The sequence below is a fragment of the Physeter macrocephalus genome, chromosome 7, assembly GCF_002837175.3.
Source record: "Physeter macrocephalus isolate SW-GA chromosome 7, ASM283717v5, whole genome shotgun sequence".
In the NCBI taxonomy this organism is placed as follows: domain Eukaryota; kingdom Metazoa; phylum Chordata; class Mammalia; order Artiodactyla; family Physeteridae; genus Physeter; species Physeter macrocephalus.
Genome location: NC_041220.1, coordinates 82,546,524 through 82,570,461, shown reverse-complemented (window position 1 = coordinate 82,570,461; position 23,938 = coordinate 82,546,524). Strand labels below are relative to the sequence as shown.

General features: G+C 37.8%; 1 protein-coding gene across 1 annotated transcript in view; it reads right to left on the bottom strand.

Annotated features, from left to right (window-relative positions):
- Positions 1–969: 969 nt before the first annotated feature.
- The window catches only part of ARAP2 (ArfGAP with RhoGAP domain, ankyrin repeat and PH domain 2), a 184,216-nt gene continuing 161,247 nt past the window's right edge, over positions 970–23,938 (bottom strand). Inside the window, exons 30-32 of the mRNA XM_055086113.1 lie at positions 20,380–20,443; positions 13,634–13,768; positions 970–4,467 (exon numbers count right to left, since the gene is read on the bottom strand). Of these exons, the coding sequence (XP_054942088.1) occupies positions 4,108–4,467; positions 13,634–13,768; positions 20,380–20,443 (559 nt within the window). The 3' untranslated portion in view covers positions 970–4,107. The remainder of the gene's footprint in view (positions 4,468–13,633; positions 13,769–20,379; positions 20,444–23,938) is intronic.

Genomic DNA, 23,938 nt, shown 5'->3' with positions numbered 1-23,938 from the left:
GCTCAGCGGCCATGGCTCACGGGCCCAGCCACTCCGCGGCATGTGGGATCCTCCCAGACCGGGGCGCGAACCCGGTTCCCCTGCATCGGCAGGCGGACGCGCAACCACTGCGCCACCAGGGAAGCCCTCTCTCAGTTTTTTTTGGAGGCTAGAAGACTGAGATCAAGATGTTGGCAGGTTTGGTTTCATCTGAGGCCTTTCTCCTTGGCTTGCAGATGGCCGCCTTCTTGCTGTGTCCTCACACGGTTTTGCCCCTGGGTGTTGTGTGTCCAAATTTTCTCTTCTTATAAGGACACCAGTCAGATTTATGAGAGCCCACCCCAACAACCTCATTTTGACTTAATCACCTCTTTAAAGGCTCTATTTCCAAATACTGAAAATTTTGGGGTACTAGGGGTTAGGGCTTCAGCATATGGGTTTTGGGGAAACACAATTCATCCTATCACCTGTGGTCATCTGTTCTATTAGTGTATAACATATTTTTAAAGGGTTGAGAAAAAAAATAAGCAATTTCAAAAACAGTAGTAAGTAGCAACTTAGACCAAATGAGAGCTAGAAAAACTAATAAATTAATAAATAACATTTACTACACCTCTACTATGGGTCAGGTATGTGATATACACACACATATAAAAATAAGTATACAGTCATCTCTCAGTATCTGCAGGAGATTGGTTCCAGGACCTGCTACAGTTACAAAAATCTGAGGATGCTCAAGTCCCATAATCAGGTCTTCATACTCGGGTTTCATATCTGTAGATTCAGCCAACCATGAATAGCATATTAAGCTTGCAGTCGCAGTTGCCTGAATCTGTGAATGTGGAATGTGTGGATACTGAGGGCCAACTGAATACTTATTGAAAAAACCCCACAGATAAGTGGACCTGTGCAGTTCTTTCCCTTGAACAATCTGGGGGTTAAGGGCACTGACCTCTGCCCAGTTGAAAATCCTCATATAACTTAGAGTTGGTTCTCCCTATCTGTGGAATCAACCAACCATAGATCGTGTAGTACTGTAGTATTTACTGATGAAAAAAATCCGTGTATAAGTGAACTGGCACAGTTCAAACTTGTATTGTTCAAGGGCCAACTGTATATGAGTCATAATACAAGATCAGTGTTATTCCCACTTCTTGGATGAGGACATTTAGATTCTGAACTTTAATAATTCACAAAAAGTCTTAAATCTGTACAGGTATCTCAATTTTAAAAAATGTTACATTCAACATATAGTAGCCATGGCAGAGAACATAAGGATATACAAAATTTAAAATATTTAACAAAAAATTGTTTAAAATAATAACTATAAAATGTAAAGCAGATGAATTTTAGTCATCTACAAGATTCATTTCTGTGATGTCTATTTCCAAGTGATTAGAAATAAATGTCACGATTGTACACATGATAGGATATCCACATTGTTGATAATATGAAAGTCTTGGTGCAAATTTTGATGAGATAGTGAAGGTTTACATCTTCTTTTCCCCAGAGTGATTATCAAAAGTTTGAGAAAATGTGCAAATATCTGGATACTACCATCTATCCAAATAAATTTGGTGCATTTTCAAAAATATCTCCTTTTACAATATAGTTTTTTTATTTTAGGATTAAAAATTATCAAATGTAAATGCAAATTAGCAGCTAATATAGTTATGTGCACATCATATTTTTGCTTCAATTAGTTTTGCTTAGTTTTATTAACTTTAGGGCTCTAGAAATGAGAGTACCATCAATCTGTTTGTGACATGTCTGCATATATTCATCATTTAAAAAACAATATTCATACTGACATGTTTGAAAAAATGACAGCTAGTTTGAAGTGTATATTAAATTCAGATTTTTTTAAAAAGGCAAAAAGGAAAGGCAATCTATTTGATTTCTCTATTTTGGAAAGTTGAAAGTGGTTAGTTTGAAAATCAGTCACACTCAAGTGGACTTGTAAAACAATTTTAATTTTTACTCAAACTATATGAGAGGTCATCATTAGTCCTTATCTTACACTTGAAAAATGGAGACAATTGTACAGGAAGGGAAGGCAAACAGACGTTATTAGATTTTTAAGCTCAAGTTTCAAAAGTATTCAAATAAGGCAGGTAAAAAAAAAGATACTTTCCCATCGTCCAACATAATTTTCATGTCTCCTTATTTCATAAAACATAAATATCATTTACCAGAAATAAGTTTATTTTCGATTTTTTCCTAAATACCATGATTTCTTTCTTGCTTTTTAAAGGAAGGCTCCCCAGTAGTGCCACCTATAAACTGACCAGCAGTTTCTCTCTTTAAGAAAATTCCAATCTATGTGGATTTAAAGAATAAATATCACACCCCCATGGTAAACTATTTTATCACCACCAGCTATGTGATCAGTATTTTTCAATGAAGAAATTCATAGCATTAAATAGTGTTATACTGCACTATGATTGGACTGACTGAAGTATGGGCCTCTGTATACAAATTCTGATAAGACCTGAAAAATGGGGAAAAGGAAATGGAAACTTACACTGCATTGAAGAGATTGTGTGCACAGGACCTCGCATGGATGCCACTTGCACTGTGCGCAAGTGGAATAAAGCTAGGAATAAAGCTTGGCTACCTAAAATAATTTTGATCAAAACTCACCAGACCTAATAAAATTCTAAAGAAACTGACAAAAAGTGCTACCCCTAATGTCACCTATAACTAGATAGTATTGTCTGAGAAAAATAACCAGCTCAGTAGGTGTTCTTTATGTGGAAACAAAAATAGAGGGCTTTGTCATTATTCGCCAAGCACAGGAAGGAGACTGCTGCTTTATTAAAAAAAAAAAAAAAAGACAAGGTTAAAAGTGAACTGGTAGCCCCCAGAAGTATAGTATCAATAGTTAATCTAACTCCTATCCCCAGATGGCCATATGTTGTACACTTCCAGTAAATCCTGACTCAGTCTTACCTAATAAGAAATGAACATACAAAGAAAAACAATACCAAAAAACCAACAATAAAACCCTGTGATGATGAATGTTGCTCATACCAAAATGATTGATAGTAAGGAACTCTAAATTTAAAAAAAATTGCTTGTATACAGCAACAACAGTGCAAGTGTCATTCATGCCAGGTCCTGTGCACACAGTCTCTTCAATGCAGTGTAAGTTTCCTCTCAGCAGCCACCTGCAAAGAACTGAAGTGTAGTGAATGGATTTGCACTGCAGGTGATTCACTGACACTGTAAGGAAGAGTGGCCAGTGCCACTCTTGTTTAGTGGCTGAATACTAATCTTGGGAAATACTTAGTCACTAGACTTTTTTCTTAACAAGCAGTTTCTCATGAACAAGGTCTGGTCAACAGTGAACTAGAATGAATCGGACCTCCTTGACTTTTAGGACATTTTTGACTCTTTGCCTCTTTTTAAAGTGTGGTTTGATAGGCAGCCACTAAAATAAATCCTCCCCCTTTTCAACTTCCTTTTTTTGCCCTAAGGTGGACCCTATGTAAACCTAAAAACATATGGTAACTTTATATACAAGGTTTCTCAAAGTGCAAAATGTGTTACATATAGTTTCATAGGCTTCATTTATACAGAGCATTCTATACAATACAGTACAGTTTGCAATTTCTGTTCATAAATTTACACCACTTAGACAACTACAGTTGACCCTTGAACAATGTGGGTTTGAACCGCATGGGTCCACTTATACATGGACATCTTTTGATAGTGAATCCTACAGCACTACATGATCCACAATTCAGTCCACAAATGCAGAGGAATTTCATATACAGGGGAGGGGGTTGACTATAAATTATGCATGGATTAACACACCAACCCTTGCCCCATGTTGTTCAAGGGTCAACTGTACTTCAAAAGGTTGGCCACTCAAAGTAACCCAATGCCTTCCTACACAAGGTTAATATAGCTGAACTGTACAGGCTTTGTTCAGAACAAAACACAGTGAATCTTACACTTATATAAACATACATAGTTTAAAATGCTCTTTAAATGGTTAAGGATAGTAGACAAATCTCACCAACCATGAAATATATTTTGGTTTCTGGTTTGCACACATACATTGTACACACTATTTAAAAAAATAATTTGCAAGACAAGTCATTTTATTTATTTTTGTGCCATCTACTCAGCCTGTAACTCTTTTGGAAGGATTCTTGACCGCTGTAGAACCACACTAAGCTCTTCGATGACCTTTGGTGGTAACTTATTATTAGAGTCCAAAGTAGCTTTGCCATTCCTGTCCTCAGTCTTCCTCAATGTCTTTAGGCCTTTATGGCCTTTCTGTTGCCCTTGAAGGACCTCAGCCTCTGTGTCCTCCAGGCAGTTGAAACTCCAATGTTTTCTGGTTCGATTTCGAAGTTTCTCATCCTTGTGCTCCAGGCACTGGGCCACGATGGAGGCTCTCTCCTTTAAGGTGCCATCCCCAGGCTCTTGGTCATGCTTTGCACTGAGCCGTAGCCTTTCGAGTTCTGCTTTTGCACTCTAAAAATAAAACAAAACATCTCACAGGGAAGCAAGATCTGGCACACTTTGTTTAAAGAATACTCTGCACATAAAAGTTGATGCTTCTTGTATTAGAATTTATTTCTATGATTTAGGTTCTAACTTGACTTTGGCACAAGCAGCATGTCTGAATTTATAGACTGATCTCAGAGCTACAAAATCAACTGAAATGGAGATCACAGAAATTCATTTTAACAAGCATTTAACATACCACTTCAAAGATGTCTTTCAAGTTAGTTATTCAAATTGACTCTCATTTCAAACTTGCCTCTTCCAATTCACAGCTGCTTAGATGTGTCACATATTCATGCATCTGTAATTCCTACAGTGTTATACCCAAAGGACAGAGGAAAAAGGGAGTCTCCTTGGCCATGAGTCCAGGAAATGCTCTGTACTACAGATCCCTCTGAGAGTCACAGTACATATTAGCATATTAAAGAAGCTAAGAAATATTACAGCAGAAGAATCTGACTTCTTTTTCTATTTTCTCTTCCCCAAATATTTGATTAGTGAAATCTTTTCCCCACATAATGCCCTATTAGAATCCCACAGAAATATATACCCATAGATGTACTTATGAAAGTACTGAAAGGTATATATAGTTATGTACCCACTTTTGTATCAATGGATTAAAGTACATATTCATTCAGTGAATTTTAAGTGCCTACAGGTACCAGAAATCCATCGAGACACAACTTGCATTGGGACAGAGGTGCACTTTAACTAGCATCCAGGGTGTCTTGTGACTGGGCAAGTACTGGCATCCAGAACTCTCATGAGATTCTCAAAGGTGACTACAACCTCATCAAATGTAAGATAAAAGAATGAACAACAGAGAAGCAAGCATCTAGTGGATATGGAGCCACAGCAAAAGGCTACCCAAAAAACTGGGTCAGGGGAGGTGGGGGCAGGAAGGCATAGTCATTTTTCTTTTCACAAACAAGAATTGAAGGAATTTCTTCAATATTTCTCAAGTAAAAATTGCAAAGCACAGAAAGAAGAAATCCAAAGAAATTTTTTTTATTATATTACAAACGTTTGAGAGAGAGAAGATGAAATGAAAGAAGTAGTATAATATTAAGAATGGGACTATTTTGCAGATAGCAGAGTAGTAGGACACGAGCTCACCCCTTCTTAGGAAAACACCAAAATCACAACTAACTGCTGAACAACCATCAACCAAAAAAAAAAAAAAAAAAAGCCAGAACCTACCAAAAAAGATACCCTACATCCAAAGACAAAGAAGAAGCCACAATGAGATGGCAGGAGGGGCACAATTGTGATAAAATCAAATCCCATATCTGCCAGATGGGTGACCCACAAAACTGGAAAATAATTATACCACAGAATTTCTCCCACAGGAGTGGAAGTCCTGAGCCCCACATGAGGCTCCCCAGCCTGGGGGGTCTGGCAACAGGAGGAGGAGCCCCCAGAGAATCTGGCTTTGAAGGCCAGCAGAGTTTGATCACAGGAATTCCACAGGACTGGGGGAAACAGAAACTCCACTCTTGGAGGGTACACACAAGGTCTCATGCACACCAGGACCCAGGGAAAAAAGAGTGAACTCATAAAAGACTGGGCCAGACCTACCTGCTAGTATTGGAGGGTCTCCTGCAGAGGCAGGGGGATGGCTGTGGCTCACTGCAGGCAACAAAGACACTGGCAGCAGTAGTTCTCAGGAGTACTCATTGGTGTGAGCCTTCCTGGAGGCTGCCATTGCCTCCCCAAGACCTAGCCCCACCCAACGGCCTATAGGCTCCAGTGGTGGGATGCCTCAGGCCAAACAACCAATACAGCACCACCCATCAGCAGACAGACTGCTTAAAGTCTTCCTGAGCATGGCCCTGCCCACCAGAAGGACAAGAGCTAGCTTCACCCACCATTGGGCAGGAACCAGTCCCTCCCACCAGGAAGCCTGCACAAGTCCCTTAGCCTCATCTACCAGAGGGCAGACAGCAGAAGCAAGAACTACAATCCTGCAGCCTGTGGAAATGAGATGGCAGAGGAGTATGCCTCAGATGAAGGAACAAGATGAAACCCCAGAAGAACAACTAAGTGAAGCAGAGATAGGCAATCTACCAGAAAAAGATTTCAGAGTAATGATACTGCAACATGATCCAAGATCTCTGGAAAAGAATGGAGGCACAAATTGAGAAGTTACAAGAAAAGTTTAACAAAGACCTAGAAGAACTAAAGAACAAACAGAGATAAACAACACAATAACTGAAATGAAAAATACACTAGAAGGAATCAATAGCAGAATAGCTGAGGCAGTAAAACAGATAAGTGAGCTGCAAGACAGAATGGTGGAAATCAATGCTGCAAAACAGAATAAAGAAAAAAGAATGAAAAATGAAAACAGTCTAAGAGACCTCTGGGAAAATGTTAAATGCCCCAACATTCACATTACAGGAGTCCTGGAAGGAGAAGAGAGAGAGAAAGGATCTGAGAAAATAATTGAGATAATAGCTGAAAACTTCCCTACCATGGGAAAGGAAACAGTCACCCAAGTCCAGGAAGTGCAGAGAGTCCCAGGCAGGATAACCCCAAAAAGAACATTCCGAGACATAGTAATCAAACTGACAAAAATTAAAGACAAAGAAAGAACATTAAAAGCAACAAGGGAAAAGAGACAAATAACATACAAGGGAACTCCCCTAAGGTTAACAGCTGATTTCTCAGCAGAAACTTTACAAGCCAGAAGGGAGTGGCACGATATATTTAAAGTGATGAAAGGGAAGAACCTACAACCAAGAATACTCTATCCAGCAAGGCGCTCATTCACATTTGAGGGAGAAATCAAAAGCTTTACAGACAAGCAAAAGCTAAGAGAATTCAGCACCACCAGAGCAGCTTTGCAACAAATGCTAACGGAACTTCTCAAAGTGGAAGAGAAAAGGCCACAACTAGAAACAAGAAAATTACAAATGGAAAAGCTTTCTGGTAAAGGCAAACATACAGTAAAGGTAGGAAATCATCTGCACACAAATATGATTACCAAAACCAGCAACTGTGAGACGAGGAGAGCACAAATGCAAGATATGAAATGAAAAGACCAGCAACTTAAAAACAATCTTGTTTGTATATAGACTGTTATATCAAAACCTCATGGTAACTGCAAACTGAAAATCTACAATAGATACACTTACAGAAAAGAAAAAGGAATCCAAACACAACACTAAACTTAGTCATCAATTCACAAGAGAAGAGAACAAAAGAGGAAGGGAAGAAAAAAGAGCTGCAAAAACAAATCCAAAACAATTAACAAAATGGCAATAAGAACATATATATTGATGATTACCTTAAATCTAAATGGAATGAATGCTCCCACCAAAAATGGACTGGCTGAATGGATACAAAACCAAAACACCTATATATATTCTGTCTATAAGAGACACACTTCAGATCTAGGGACACATACAGACTGAAAGTGAGGGAATGCAAAAAGGTGTTCCATGCAAATGGAAATCAAAAGAAAGCTGGAGTAGCAATACTCATCAGACAAAAAAGGCTTTAGAATAAAGACTGTTACAAGAGACAAAGAAGGACACCACATAATCAAGGGATCAATCCAAGAAGAAGATACAACAATTGTAAATATATAAGCACCCAACATAAGTGCCTCAATATATAGGGCAAATACTAACAGCCATATAAGGAGAAATCGACAGTAACACAATAATAGTGAGGGACTTTAACATCCCATTTTCAACGGACAGATCATCCAGACCAAAAAATCAGTAAGGAAACACACTTTAAATGACACATTAGACCAGATGGACTTAATTGAGATTTATAGAGCATTCCATCCCAAAGCAGCAGAATACATATTCTTCACACGTGCACATGGAACATTCTCCAGGCCACATGCTGGGCCATAAAGTGAGCCTCGGTAAATTTAAGAAAATTGAAATCATTATCAAGCATCTTTTCCAACAACAACAATATGAGATTAGAAATCAACTATAAGAAAAAAACCCGTAAAAAACACAGACATGTGAAGGCTAAACAATATGCTATTAAACAACCAATGGATCACCTGAAGAAATCAAAGAGGAAATCAGAAGATACCCAGAGACAAATGAAAATGAAAGCACAATGATCCAAAACCTATGGATGCAGCAAAAGCAGTTCTAAGAGGGGAAGTTTATAGCAATGTAATCTTACCTCAGGAAACAAGAAAAATTACAAATAAACAACCTAACCTTATGCTTAAAGCAACTAGAGGGAAAGGGCTCAAATCAATAAAATTAGAAATGAAAAAGGAGAAGTTACAGTGACACCACAGAAATACAGAGGATCATAAGAAACTACTACAAACAACTATATGCTAATAAAGTGGAAAACCTGGAAGAAATGGACAAATTCTTAGAAAGGTACAATCTCCTAAGACTGAACCAGGAAGAAATAAAAAAATATGAACAGATCAATCAGGAGTACTGAAATTGAAACTGTGATTAAAAAACTCCCAACAAACAAAAGTCCAGGACCAGATGGCTTCATAGGTGAATTCTACCAAACATTTAGAGAAGAGCTAACACCTATCCTTCTGAAAGTGTTCCAAAAAATTGCAGAGGAAGGAAAACTCCCAAACTCATTGTATGAGGCCATCATCACCCTGGTAGCAAAACCTGACAAAGATACTACAAAAAAAGAAAATTACAGGCCAATAGCACTGGTGAACGTAAATGCAAAAATCCTCAACAAAATACTAGCAGTCTGAATCCAACAATACATTAAAAGGATCATACACCATGATCAAGTGGGATTCATCCCAGGGATGCAAGGATTCTTCAGTATCTGCAAATCAATCAGTGTGATACACCATATTACCAAATTGAAGAATAAAAACCATATGATCACCTCAATATATGCAGAATAAGCTTTTGACAAAATTCAACATCCATTTATGATAAAAACTCTCCAGAAAATGTGCATAGAGGGAACATACCTCAACATAATAAAGACCATATATGACAAACCCAAAGCTAACATTATATCCAACAGTGAAAAGCTAAAAGCATTTCCTCTAAGGTCAGGGACAAGAGAAGGATGTTCAATCGCGCCACTTTTATTCAACTAGCTTTGGAAGTCCTAGCCATGGCAATCAGAGAATAGAAAGAAATAAAAGGAATGCAAATTGGAAAAGAAGAAGTAAAACTGTCACTGTTTGCAGATGACATGATACTATACATAGAAAATCCTAAAGATTCTACCAGAAAACTACTAGAGCTCATCAATGAATTCGGTAAAGTTGCAGGATACAAAATTATTACACAGAAATCTGTTGTATTTCTACACACTATGAAAGATCAGAAAGAGAAATTAAAGAAACAATCTCATTTACCACCTCATCAAAAAGAATAAAATACCTAGGAATAAACCTACCTAAGGAGGCAGAAGACTTGTACTCTGAAAACTATAAGACACTGATGAAAGAAATCGAAAATGACACAAACAGATAGAGAGATACCATATTCTTGCATTGTAAGAATCCACATTGTCAGAATGACTATACTACCCAAAGCACTACTATATTTAAAATAGATAACCAACAAGGTCCTCCTGGATAGAACAGGGAACTCTGCTCAATATTCTTTAATAACCTAATGGGAAAAGAATTTGAAAAAGAATAGATACATGTATATGTATAACTGAATCACTTTGCTGTACACCTGAAACTAACACAACATTGTTAATCAACTATACTCCAATATAAAATAAAAAATTTTTAAAATACTATTTTGAAAAAAAAAGAATGAAACTGAGTAGCATAAACAGGGCTGTAACTAAGGATGGCTAATATAATGTTTAACGGGCAACACCTCACCTCTTTATTTTTCTCTATAGTGCTCATCACTTTCTAATATACTAGACAAGCTATTTATATCTCTTGTGATTATCTGAATGCCCTGCTAGAAAGTTAATGCAATGCAAGGATTCTTTTGTTTGATTTGTTCATTGACATGCAAACCTATCACAGTGCCTGCACACAAGAAGTGGTCAATAAATATTTTCTGAATAGGAAATGAAGAAAGCTTAAAAAAATTCAGATGTTTAATATTCTGTTCTATTTTCCTAAATTCAGATCAGGACATGAAATTTTGTAACAGTCAAATTCAAGCTGAATAAAAACATTTTAATCAACATAATTTATAAATAATTTTGCAATTTAGAATTTTCTGATAAGCTCATGATTATACATCTCAGATAAATATTTCTTTAAAACTGATAGGAAGAAATATTTAGTTATTTAGTATCTAGTTGAATTCCAAAGTTTAATTAGAATATGTTTAAGAGAGATAGTAATAGTTGCACAACCATGTGAATGTAATTAATGTATTATGCACTTAAAATGGTTAAAATGGAAAATTTTGTGTATTTTATCACAGTACAAAAAAAATGAGAGATTAGTAAAAATTATGGCTATTTAGCATAGGAATGTGACTGGGAGTTTATAAATATGAATCTTATTAAAAAGTTTCACATGACATCTATTAGGGAAAATCAAGGATCAATATAGACTGGTTTTATATATTATACAGTTCTCATTACTTTTCAGTTATCAGCAGAAAGACTTTGGGATGCTCTTAGATGCAGAATTTAGAGGCCAAATATTCATACATGTAATGCTGAAATTTCAAGTAAAACTATAATATTAGCCTAAATGACATAACCTTATACAAAGGTGGGGAGGCATGATGAAGTGAACTGGTAGAAATCAAGAAGAGATGGCAGTGAATGCTTTGCATGAACAATATGGTGTGTGGAGTGCCTTTGCATGTTGTGGGGAAAGAAAGCCAAGGCATCAGTACTGTGGAAAGAAGGGCATCATTTATGTGCTGCACTATCCTTAAGGTCTTAATAATTTAAAAAGAAAGACTGATAAGGTATAAAATTAGGAGAGAAAAAGGTAGGCTGGTCCAGACGATGCCAGTTTGTGTCAGAGGGCATTTAGAGACAACTGTTTGTTTAAATGGAAATGAGGATCTGAAAATGGAGTGTGTCTCCCAGCAGAGAGAACACCCCCTATGAAGTAAGGGCTTTTATTATCCCTAGGAGCTTACAGATAAAAGCTGAGCACAATGAACACGTTGAAGTAGGTACCTAAGAGGAAGTAGGAGGGCTGTAGGTAGCATCTAGCTTGTACATTCTTATGCAGTATTTGCCTCTTCATGTATGATTTCCTTTGTCAACAACTTACTTCCTCTGGCTTATTCACTAGGTCACTAGTAATTTACTCAATTAATTTTGGAAGTCACTTCCTCCAGGAAGCCTTCCCTGCCTGGAGGAGGTATTCTCATACAAGTTTCAACTGAACCTCATGAAAGCAAGACAGCTCACGGAATGGGAAGTCACCAAATTCACCAATCTGTCAACAATTTGTTTGAAAAGCAACCCTTCTTGAATATATCTGTTAATATGACTATATTTTTTTCTTATGAATCTAATCTTAGTAATACTTTGTCATTTTATTAATATATTTTCTTACATATTTACATAAATCTAATTCAATAACATTTTATTGGTTCATATGAAAACTTGTAATTTTAATTTTGTCTTAATTCTTTTTAAGAATTAAATTTTAAAATTTGTTGAATTACATTTACTAAATTTACAAAAAAGCTTGGTTTAGTTTACTAACAAATTTTCTAGCAATTAATATTTCACAAAATTGCTTTCGAAGCCTTTAACAATTTTGTTACAGTTTTTGTACAGTTTTCTGGTCTCAAGTATGCTAAAAAATAATTGTCTCTAAATTCTGGATTTGGGATTAAGTAAGAAATTATTATATATTCAGTCATCACCTCAGTTCTGTACTGGATACTGGTTAATGTATTTTGATCCTAATAATTTATTTTTTGCTTTGCTCCATAATCAATCCTGAGGCACTGTCAGGAGAAGCTGGAGTCACGGTAGGACATATTTACTGCCTATGTTTCTGTGTTCCCTAATCTGGGTTCTTGGGAAACATGACTCTTAAAATTTTAAGATTCCAGATTAGCTGAGGAATCCAGTTCTGCAAAGCAGTTTATTAGGAAGAAAAACCCATAAGTGCAGAATGGCAGGAGGGACAAGCTCCTGAGTTCTTGCTGTCTTATTCCTCCTTTTGATCACACATAAGGACTGAACAGGCAACAAAGGGAATAAACCATTATTTCAAAGCTTTTATCTTCTAGAGAAGAAGCATATTACAGTGAGATAAATGTTCAAGGACAGACAGTCACGGAAAAACATTTTTAAAAAATCTGATCACTAAATTAAAATGGCTTTTATCTTTCAAAAGTTATTCCTGTTACACCTGAAACTAACACAACATTGTAAATCAACTATACTCCAGTAAAATTGAAAAAAAAAAAAAGTTATTCCTGTTTGGAAAGCAAGGAATTCACACAGCTTAATGGCTAAACCTAGGCTCCAAGAAGAAATAACAGTATCTTTTACATGCTTTTCTTTTTGCTTTGAGGGACTCATTTAAGGCCTTGAAATGCACATTAGTTGCAAATTGTCTAATGAGTTTTGAGTGCCAACAGCCTATGTCTTTTCCTGAATCAAGACTGATGCTACTTATGGTCACCGTACCCTTCAAGGTGAGAAGGAAAGCACACAGTTTTCATGAAAGATGCCAAATCTTCTTTATTGATGCTCAGGGGTCATCTTGTAGTTCCTTATATTAACTGAGACACCCCATCGGTTCCCAGCCTCTGAAATTTGATTGTGTTACTGGAAAGTCTAGTTACCATGGCTCCAGACATTCTGCCATGGGCTAATTCTAAGGAGGGTAGAAGTGAACTTGTAAGGCTAATCTGAGATTGTGATTTTTATCACCAGAACTTCTATATTCATATTTAACTTTCTTGGCCACTTTAGGAATAAAAAAAAAGTGGTATTGTACATATTTGAGTGGTCAATGACATTATTAAAATTGATCATTTAAGAGAAGTTAACAAAATATAAAACTTCAGAGAGTGGCATAGGGTTATTCATAAAGTTTTCTTGATGGATGTGATTTTTACTGTGCTTTTCAAAGTGCTTATTACTGTGCTTTTGCAACCAATGAAGTAATTAATGCATTTAATCACATTAAGACATAAGAAAACAAATGCTATCATTAATATAAAAACAAATAAAATCCTAACCTTACCTCAATATCTCTCCAGGCTTGGGTTGCATTTTTCTCATGCTGGATGGGAATTAGAGGCAAACCTCCAATTTTGGGAGTTTTGGTTATAGAACGTTTTCGTTCCTTTCCAGCTGGTGGCCATATATCACTTTCATGCTGTGGAAACACAATTTCTTGCTGTGGGTGTGTGATTTTATTATGTGGTACACAAAATTATATAGTCACTTGGCTCCTTTCTCATATATCCAAGTCAGATGATCTGCTTTCCATGAGAAGCCTGTTTGTAATTATGATGTTCACTCTGATGGTGGCACCGCTTGAGGATGTAAAACTCCTAAGTGAACTGAGCTTTGAGGTCTCAGTTCAATTTCTAAACTTCAAATACATGCCTTCTGTACTACTTATACAACCAAAAGGGGAAAAATATTTAAGGAAACTGGCAAATCTCTTTGTGGAAGAAAAATAATATACGTGTCTACATTTTTAGGCCCTGTAATCAAAGCAACTGTCCATTCATTTTCCCTTATCACCAAAGTCAACTTTAGTGTCAGAATAATTTGACATTATATATACCCCAAGTCAACCTAAGGCATGGCTATTGGAAAAATTATCTTTATTTTATGACCTTTTGAAAAATGTTACTTTTTCATGTATTTGAATTCCAAAGGAACGTTACGTTGTACACAGACATTTATACTGAAAATCATTGTACAACAGAGTGGCGCACATTTGTTCTCAAACTATTGACTACATATTCTGGGCACTGAGCAATTATAGATATGACTGGAGAAAAGGTAATTTTGCAAAGGGGAGAAATATCCATAGGTTAAAAATATAACCTCTTGGATGATAAATCCTTAAGATATGCATATAAAAGAAAAATCTTTAAAGAATTTTTCTATTCTTCAGGGTAGATTAACTTTTCAGAAGTTGGGAAAAACAAACTGATTTTCAGACAACCTGTGAAAGAAATACAGAATACCAACTACACACAATGAGACGTTTACAGATGTTATGATGAAATGAAAACCATTAGGTAAAGTATATAGCTAAATGCCTACTCATTCTTTTCCTCTACTCTTTTTTTTTTTTTTTGGTATGCGGGCCTCCCTCTGTTGTGGCCTCTCCCATTGCGGAGCACAGGCTCCGGACGCGCAGGCTCAGCGGCCATGGCTCACGGGCCCAGCCGCTCCGCGGCATGTGGGATCCTCCCAGACCGGGGCGCGAACCCGGTTCCCCTGCATCGGCAGGCGGACGCGCAACCACTGCGCCACCAGGGAAGCCCTCCTCTACTCTTAAGAATGAATAGATTCTTATTCTGATGTTGCAATTAGTAGTTTAATGTTGTGTTTTATAGTAAAGAACTAATTTCAACAAATGTTGACTATATACTCACTATAAAACAGCAGCTAAGTTATATTGAGGGGCAGACTGCTTGACTTTGTGCTTATCAATATACAGATATTATCTCATTTAATCCTCAATGATCCTATAGTGCAGGTCCTATTATTACTAGATTTAGTGCATAGGCATCAGATCTCCCCTTGGATTTCAGTGAAGTGCAAATCTACAATGGTAAATTATACAATATTTCAATCAGAGAGAAGTTACAAGCTTCATATTATTATTTTTATGTCGTGGTCTTAAACTTGGTAAAAAAAAAACTTTAATATTACATAATTGGGATGTTCCCAACATGTAAAGCTGGGAGAACACTGGCTGGGAAGGAATTAGGTAATCCTATGAATTATGCCTACACTTTTACTCATTGATGTATAATATATGTGTTAAACGGTATTTTGAGGAATCTAAGAGCAAATGTAGTTTTCAAACACATTTTTTTTTTCTGACATGATATACAGTGCTGTGAATACCAGCTAATTAGCTCTCACTGGATTGATCCAAGAGGTATTTTTCCCAATAACAAAAATCTTTAGATCTAAGTAATATGTTCTGATAACATTTATAGTTATGTATAAGTGACTTCAAAAGTCATACTGCATGGAGCACAGAGCTGAGGATCATACTCTCATTATTATAACCAGTGATCACATCCCCCAATCTTCATTTCTGCATCCCACTTTCTTTTTCAAATTTTTTTCCCCACCGCTTTACTGAGGTATAATTGACAAAACTGTAAGATATTTAAATTGTACAATGTGATGATTTGATACATGCATACATTGTGAAATGATTCCCCCCATCGAGGTAATCAACATATCTGTCATCTCACATATTTAACCTTTCTGGGTTTCTTTTGGTGAGACCATTTAAGTTCTACTCTCTTAGCAAATTTAAATTATATAATACAGTGTTATGAACTATAGTCACCATGTCATCTATTAGATCCTCAGACCTTATTCATCTTATATCTGAAAGTATGTACCCTTTTACCAACCTCTCACTATTTCCCCCACAGCCCCTGGCAACCAACTGTTCCATTCTGTTTCTATGAGTTTGATTTTTATATGGGATACCATGCAGTAATGGTCTTTGTCTGGCTTAATTCACTTAGCAAAATGCCCTCCAGGTTCATCCATGTTGTCCCAAATGACAGATTTCCTTTTTTAGGGCTGAACAATATTCCATTGTATACATGTTTGTATATATGTATGTGTGTGTATATACACACACACTACACACATTTTCTTTATCCATTCATCCATTGATTGATAGACACTTAAGGTTGTTTCCATACCTTGCCTATGGTGAATAATCCTGCAATAATCATGTTTCTGCCTCTCACTTTCTGACCTTGACATCTTTCCAGGTAACCTAGTTTAGTTTCATTAAACCTAAATATTCTTTAGACTCCTTGAGACCTTCAGTCCATTCTCCACCACCATTCTACTTTTCACATTTTTTCCCACTTCCTTCACAGTCTGGCTTAGATTTCATCGTCAATCAGTATACTCACCTCCTTATAAATAAGATCAAGTCCTGTGTTACTTCTCCTTCTATCACACTTGCCTGGTAAAGCCCCAAACCTAGTTAAACCCAATTCTACTTACTCCATGGGTGCCTCCAAATTGATGGAGGGGAAATAATAAAAAATAGAAAATCAATCTGGAGATGCATCTCACTTTAAATTTACCCTTAAATTTCAAGTGAGCACTTAGCCTTCCCTTTATATTCTAGTATAGTACAACTGGCTCCCTTACTCTCTGAAGGTAATATCTCATCTTTTATTCTGCCCCTACACTTCTAATATCCACCCCTGACTCACATGTGGCAATCTCACTGATTTAATTGAAAAATTATTAGTAATCATCCAATAATTTCATTTTCCCACCATGAAATGTACCAGTCTCTCTGTATCTATAGCCATATAAACAAGGCTCCCTTCTTTTCCAATAAGAAGTATTTACTCTGATTATAAATAACTCTGCCCCAGTCATATCTATAATCACTCAGTGAGCCAGAATATATAGTCAATAATATGAGAACAAATGTGCCCTACACTCTGTTGTACAGTGATTTTTTTTTCACAATGCTGAACACATGCACTTGCTCACATTGCTTCCTGTTGGCTCAAGGCCTGGTTTAATATTCTATCCTCTAATTAATTCCTTGATAGAATTCTCTACACGTATCACCTGGTTTTCCTCCTTCCTCAAAGCTTCTTATTTCTTTTGCTCAATTTTTCGCTTCTGTTTGTTTGACCTTTAAAGTTTGGAATGTCCTAGGGCTTATTTGTCTGTCTTCTCTTTCTCTCTCTCTCCCTATAGCCTCCCCTCTCCAATTTTGTGTTCTAATTCTCTCTCATTCATACAGTCTCTCTCTCATCTCACCCTATCCTCCCATGGCCTTTCAATACAATCCAAATGCTGACTTCCACAAAATTTACATTTCGGCCCCAAACTTTTGCCTGAGTTTTTGATCTATACACCTAAACTGATGCTCATCATATCCCCTTGTATGCCTAACAGGCATCTCAAATTTCATGTGGCCAAAATAGAACTCTCAATTTTCTTCTGCATCTCTGATAATGTCACCTACATTCATCAGCTGCCCAAGGCCAAAGAAACAACTAGGACTCTTCCTTGATTTCTACTCCTCTCAAACTGCTATAGCTGATCAATCTGTAAGCTTTACTGCCTCAACCTTCAAATATTCCTGGATCTGAATATGTCTTACCAGACCCACTGTTACCACCCTAGTCTGAGCTGCTGTCTTCTTCCACAGAGCTGTTCTTCCTGCTTCCATCTTTGACCTCCTACAGTGCAGTTCAACAAAGGAATCAAAATTATTATTTTCCAGTAATATAAGCTGATTATATCTTTCCCTTGTTTCCCACTGAAATTCCTAAACTGGGACTACATCTGTCCCCTGCCTTCCTCATCTCTTACATCCTCTCTCAGATAGGCCTTCATGATAGTCATGGAATAAGTCAAGATTATAACATGTCAGGACCTTGCTGACCCCTATCCCTGCCCTGGAATGCTCTGCCTGTCCTGCATACCTGGCTCCCTCATTCAGACAGGTCTTGGCACACCTTTCAGATACTCAGAAAGGTATTCCCTGAGAATCTTTCTCAATTAATGTCCTCATATCAGTCACACTGGCTTTCCTTTCCCTAGCTTATTTTATTTATTGTTTTATCACACTAATATCTATTTGAAATTTTATCAGATTATCCTCTATACTATTTTAGAAATACTAATCGAGCATGTACTTTGTAAGATGTATTGGGTTCTGTGATGCAGATATACAACTAGTTCTATTAAGACTGACAAGGTCTTTCCTCTCATGGAGTTTACATTTTTTTTTTTTTTTTTTTTTTTTTTTTTTTTTTTTGCCCGTTGCGGAGCACAGGCTCCGGACGCGCAGGCTCAGTGGCCATGGCTCACGGGCCCAGCCACTCTGCGGCATGTGGGATCTTCCCGGACTGGGGCACGAACCCATGTTCCCTGCATCGGCAGGCAGACTCTTAACCACTGCGCCACCAGGGAAGCCCAAGTTTACATTTTAGTAGGAAAGAAAGACATAAACCTAAAGACACAAATGCTTTTTAATTAGTATGACAGTGTTGAAGTACAGAATGCTCAGGGTTCCTACAGCCTGAAGGTCTAATTGGTCTGAAGGTAAGGGAAGGTTTCTCTGAGAATGTGATATGTAAGCAGAAGACTTTTGAGGCAGGGGTAAGGATGGGGATGGATATTAGAAAAGTATTCAGGGAACCAGAAAGAATGCATTGTAAGAGGCACTCACTGTTGGATTTTGTGTGTGTGTGTGTGTGTGTGTGTGTGTGTGTGTGTGTGTGTGTATTAGCGTATATATTAACGTTTGCTATTTTCCTGTCTCTTTCCCTATGGAGGTGAACCATTAAATCCTCAAATCCAAAAGGACCTTAGTGTTTACCTTAATCCTAAGAAGTGGAATGAACTTAAGAAATGTAATTGGGCTGAGTCTCTGGGGCCAGCACAATGAGGGACAGGTGAGTCAGGGAGAAATAACTTGGTGGTAAGAGCAACCTCTTCTTCCTGGCTATTTACACCTTGATTTTCAACTACAGAGTCTACTGACTTCAGTTATAAAAATGAAAACAACTTAGTTGTACCATAACCAGACACTGTAACAGTTTTAGACTCTATAGTTCCAATTTTACTAATACTTCAAGCCTACTCTTTTTACAGTAGGACTTGAATATCTGATTTTTAAACAGTCACAAAAAAGAAGCAAAGTCTCTAAAAAGTTAGGTACTGGTCTTTTTCTGAAAATGCATTCCCAGGTAGTAATAGTAGAATCAGGCTGAGAAAAGCAGTGTTTATTAACCACTGGGAAGGTTAATAAGTTAAATGAACAGAGAAAATGGTTTTCAAAACAAGGACAAGATTTGGGGGTGAATGAACTTCTCACATGTAAGAGAAACAGGGAAGCACATCCTCAGTAATAAAGAGTGGCAACTTAATTGTTACCAGTGAATTTCAATGCTCTTGTGGGGAAGCATTGCTGGGAATTCGGCCAGACAAGGTTGGGGAAGAAACCAGTCCTATTAATGGGTCTATTTAACCCTTCACTGAAAGAGTGAGTCCTCCAATAGGGAGGAGACTAAATGGAGAATTGAGTATAGACGTTGGCCTCTGGTGCCTCTGTGTTAAACCACTAACTAAATGTATGGTCCTAAGCAAATCATGGAGCCTTTGGTAACCTTTGTTCCCTCATCTATAAGCAGTGCCATGCAATTTGTTGCAAGGAATACATGAGTTAACTCTTTTGAAGTAGGCACACAATATGTATTTAAAGAAATGTAGGTTCCTGTCCTTGTTTCTGGAAAAAGCAGGAAGCCGTGGGGAGAACAAGAAGGAAAAGAGCACATTTTCTAAACAAAGATCAATGTGGGACTCTGGAAGGACCACAGCTTAGACAAGTCCATTTCTTGCACTACCATCTTGAAGCACCTCCCCAAGCTGAGGAGCTGCTGGGCTGGCAAAAAAAAAAAAAAAAAAAAGACACAACAAAGAGTAGACTCTCTTTCAAAAAGTAATGGGTAAATCTGCATTCTCATATATTAAAAAAAAAACATGAATGAGAAAATAAAAGTATACACATAAAACTCATTAAAAGACACAACAAAGAGTAGACTCTCTTTCAAAAAGTAATGGGTAAATCTGCATTCTCATATATTAAAAAAAAAACAAACATGAATGAGAAAATAAAAGTATACACATAAGACTCATTAAAAATTCTTTGATAACTACTACCCCATTAACATTTGCTATAAACAGTTGTTATACTTTACTGGCTAGTTGAAACAGATATGATACCTGGGCGATAAAGACATTGGCCATCCACTCCATCTGAGTTTGTGAACTATCACAACACAGGTGCCTGCAAAACAAGGTTTATAAAATATAATATTCAAAAAGACAATGGAATTCTCCAGTGTATTTATTTGGCGAGTAAGTGATCAGAAACTTCTTGGGGTTTCTCCTCTTAATGACATTAATGTAATCAAAATGGAGTATTTCAATACAAGTTGCTTCAGGCTTCTGTTAAGTGTACAGTAACAAAATAATAGTATAAATATGCTAGTTTAACCAAAATATAGCCAAAGGCTTTGGTCACTGCTGAAGAATGATTGGTGGTATTTTTGGAAAGGCAGAAAGTCAGTGCCATTTGCTTTTTCAGGTACGTGACTGTAAAACATCTTTTTCCCCACAAATTCTGAGCCTAAGAAGAAAAAATATGTGCACATAAGAGCAGATTTTTTAAAAAGGCTTAATCAGCCACCTTCATTATGATTATAAACATTAATACCCACAAGTCTCATGAAAAATGAACTAAATGAAAAACCACTGCATGTCCAATAACACTGATTCAGTAACCTTTTATTGAAAACCTACACAAAACAGAGATGTTGCCCTCTAGGTTCACATCGTCTATTAGGGGAGCCAGGAATATAAACAAATAAATATAAGACAGTGAGAAAAAGAGAAAGTAAAGTTGAACACAAACATAGAAACAGAGGGAGCTTCAAGATGGCAGAAGAGTAAGACATGGAGGCCACCTTCTTCCCCACAAATACATAAGAAATACATCTACATGTGGAACAACTCCTACAGAACACCTACTGAACTCTGGCAGAAGACCTCAGACCTCCCAAAAGGCAAGAAATTCCCCATGTACCTAGGTAGGCCAAAAGAAAAAAGAAAAAAACAGAGACAAAAGAATAGGGACAGAACCTGCTCCAGTGGGAGGGAGCTGTGAAGGAGGAAAGGTTTCCACACACTAGGAAGCCCTTTTGCGGGTGGAGACCGCGGGTGGTGGAGGGGGTATGCTTCGGAGCCACGGAGGAGAGCGCAGCCACAGGGGTGAGGAGGGCAAAGCGGAGAGATTCCCGCACGGAGGATCGGTGCCAACCAGCACTCACCAGCCTGAGAGGCTTGTCTACTCACCCGCCAGGGTGGGCGGGGGCTGGGAGCTGAGGCTTGGGCTTCCATCGGATCCCAGGGAGAGGACTGGGGTTGGCTGCGTGAACACAGCCTGAAGGGGGCTAGTGCACCACAGCTAGCTGGGAGGGTGTCCAGGAAAAAGTCTGGAGCTGCCTAAGAGGCAAGAGACATTTTCTTGACTCTTTGTTTCCTGGTGCGCGAGGAGATGGGAATAAGAGCACTGCTTAAAGGAGTTCCAGAGACAGGCGCAAGCTGTGGCTATTAGTGTGGACCCCAGAGACGAGCATGAGATGCTAAGGCTGCTGCTGCAGCCACCAAGGAGCCTGTGTGCAAGCACAGGTCACGATCCACACCTCCCCTCCTGGGATCCTGTGCAGCCTACCACTGCCAGGGTCCCGTGATACAGGGACAACTTCCCTGGGAGAACACACAGTACGCCTCAGGCTGGTGCAACGTTATAACAGCCTCTGTCACTGCAGGCTTGCCCCGAAATCCGTACCCCTCACTCCCCCAGGCCTGAGTGAGCCAGAGCCCCCAAATCAGCTGCTCCTTTAACCCCGTACTGTCTGAGCCAAGAACAGACGCCCTCAGTGACCTACATGCAGAGGCGAGGCCAAATCCAAAGCTGAACCCCAGGAGCTGTGCGAACAAAGAAGAGAAAGGGAAATCTCTCCCAGCAGCCTCAGAAGCAGCGGATTAAAACTCCACAGTCAACGAGATGTACCCTGCATCTGTGGAATACCTGAATAGACAACGAATCATCCCAAATTGAGGACGTGGAATTTGGGAGCAACGATATATATATTTTTTTCCGTTTCTCTTTTTGTGAGTGTGGATTTGTATGCTTCTGTGTGTGATTTTGTCTCTATAGCTTTGCTTTTACCATTTGTTCTAGGGTTCTGTCTGTCCATTTTTTTTTATTAGTTTTTAGCACTTGTTATCATTGGTGGATATGTTTTTTGGTTTGTTGCTCTCTTCTTTCTTTCCTTTTATTACTTAGAAAATTTTTTTTAATAATTATTTTTTATTTTAATAACTTTATTTTACTTTATTGTATTGTATCTTATTTTATCTTCTTTCTTTCTTTCTTTTTTTTTTTTACATTTTATTCTGAGCCATGTGGAAGACAGACTCTTGGCACTCCAGCCAGGCCTAAGGGCTGTGCCTCTGAGGTGGGAGAGCCAAGTTCAGGACACTGCTCCACAAGAGACCTCCCAGCTCCACGTATCCAGCCTCATCCACCAGAACACAGGCACTAGTCCCCTCCACCAGGAAGCCTACACAACCCACTGAACCAACCTTAGCCACTGGGGACAGACACCAAAAACAACAGGAACTACGAAACTGCAGCCTGCGAAAAGGCGACCTCAAACACAGTAAGTTAAGCAAAATGAGAAGACAGAGAAACACACAGCAGAGGGAGGAGCAAGGCAAAACCCCACCAGACCTAACAAATGAAGGGGAAATAGGCAGTCTACCTGAAAAAGAATTCAGAATAATGATAGTGAAGATGATCCAAAATCTTGGAAATAGAATGGAGAAAAGAAAAGAAATGTTTAACAAGGACCTAGAAGAATGAAAGAGCAAACAAACAGTGATGAAGAACACAATACATGAAATTAAAAATTCTCTAGAAGGGATCATTAGCAGAATAACTAAGGCAGAAGAACCGATAAGTGACCTGGAACATAAAATAGTGGAAATAACTACTACAGAGCATAATAAAGAAAAAAGAATGAAAAGATTGAGGACAGTCTCAGAGACCTCTGGGACAACATTAAACACACCAACATTCGAATTATAGGAGTCCCAGAAGAAGAAGAGAAAAAGAAAGGGACTGAGAAAATATTTGAAGAGATTATAGTTGAAAACTTCCCTAATATGGGAAAGGAAATAGTTAATCAAGTCCAGGAAGCAAAGAGAGTCCCATATAGGATAAATCCAAGGAGAAACATGCGAAGACACATATTAATCAAACTATCAAAAAATTAAATACAAAGAAAAAGTATTAAAAGCAGCAAGGGAAAAACAACAAATAACACACAAGGGAATCCCCATAAGTTTATGTTTTTCATAAAACATAAGTTTATGTTTTTCAGCATAAACTCTGCACACCAGAAGGGAGTAGCAGGACATATTTAAAGTGATGAAGGAGAAAAACGTACAACCAAGATTACTCTACCCAGAAAGGATCTCATTCAGATTTGATGGAGAAAATAAAACCTTTACAGACAAGCAAAAGCTAAGAGAATTCAGGACCACCAAACCAGCTTTACACCAAATGCTAAAGGAACTTCTCTAGGCAAGAAACAAAAGAGAAGGAAAAGACCTACAATAACAAACCCAAAACAATTAAGAAAATGGTAACAGGAACATACATATCAATAATTACCTTAATGTAAATGGATTAAATGCTTCAACCAAAAGACAT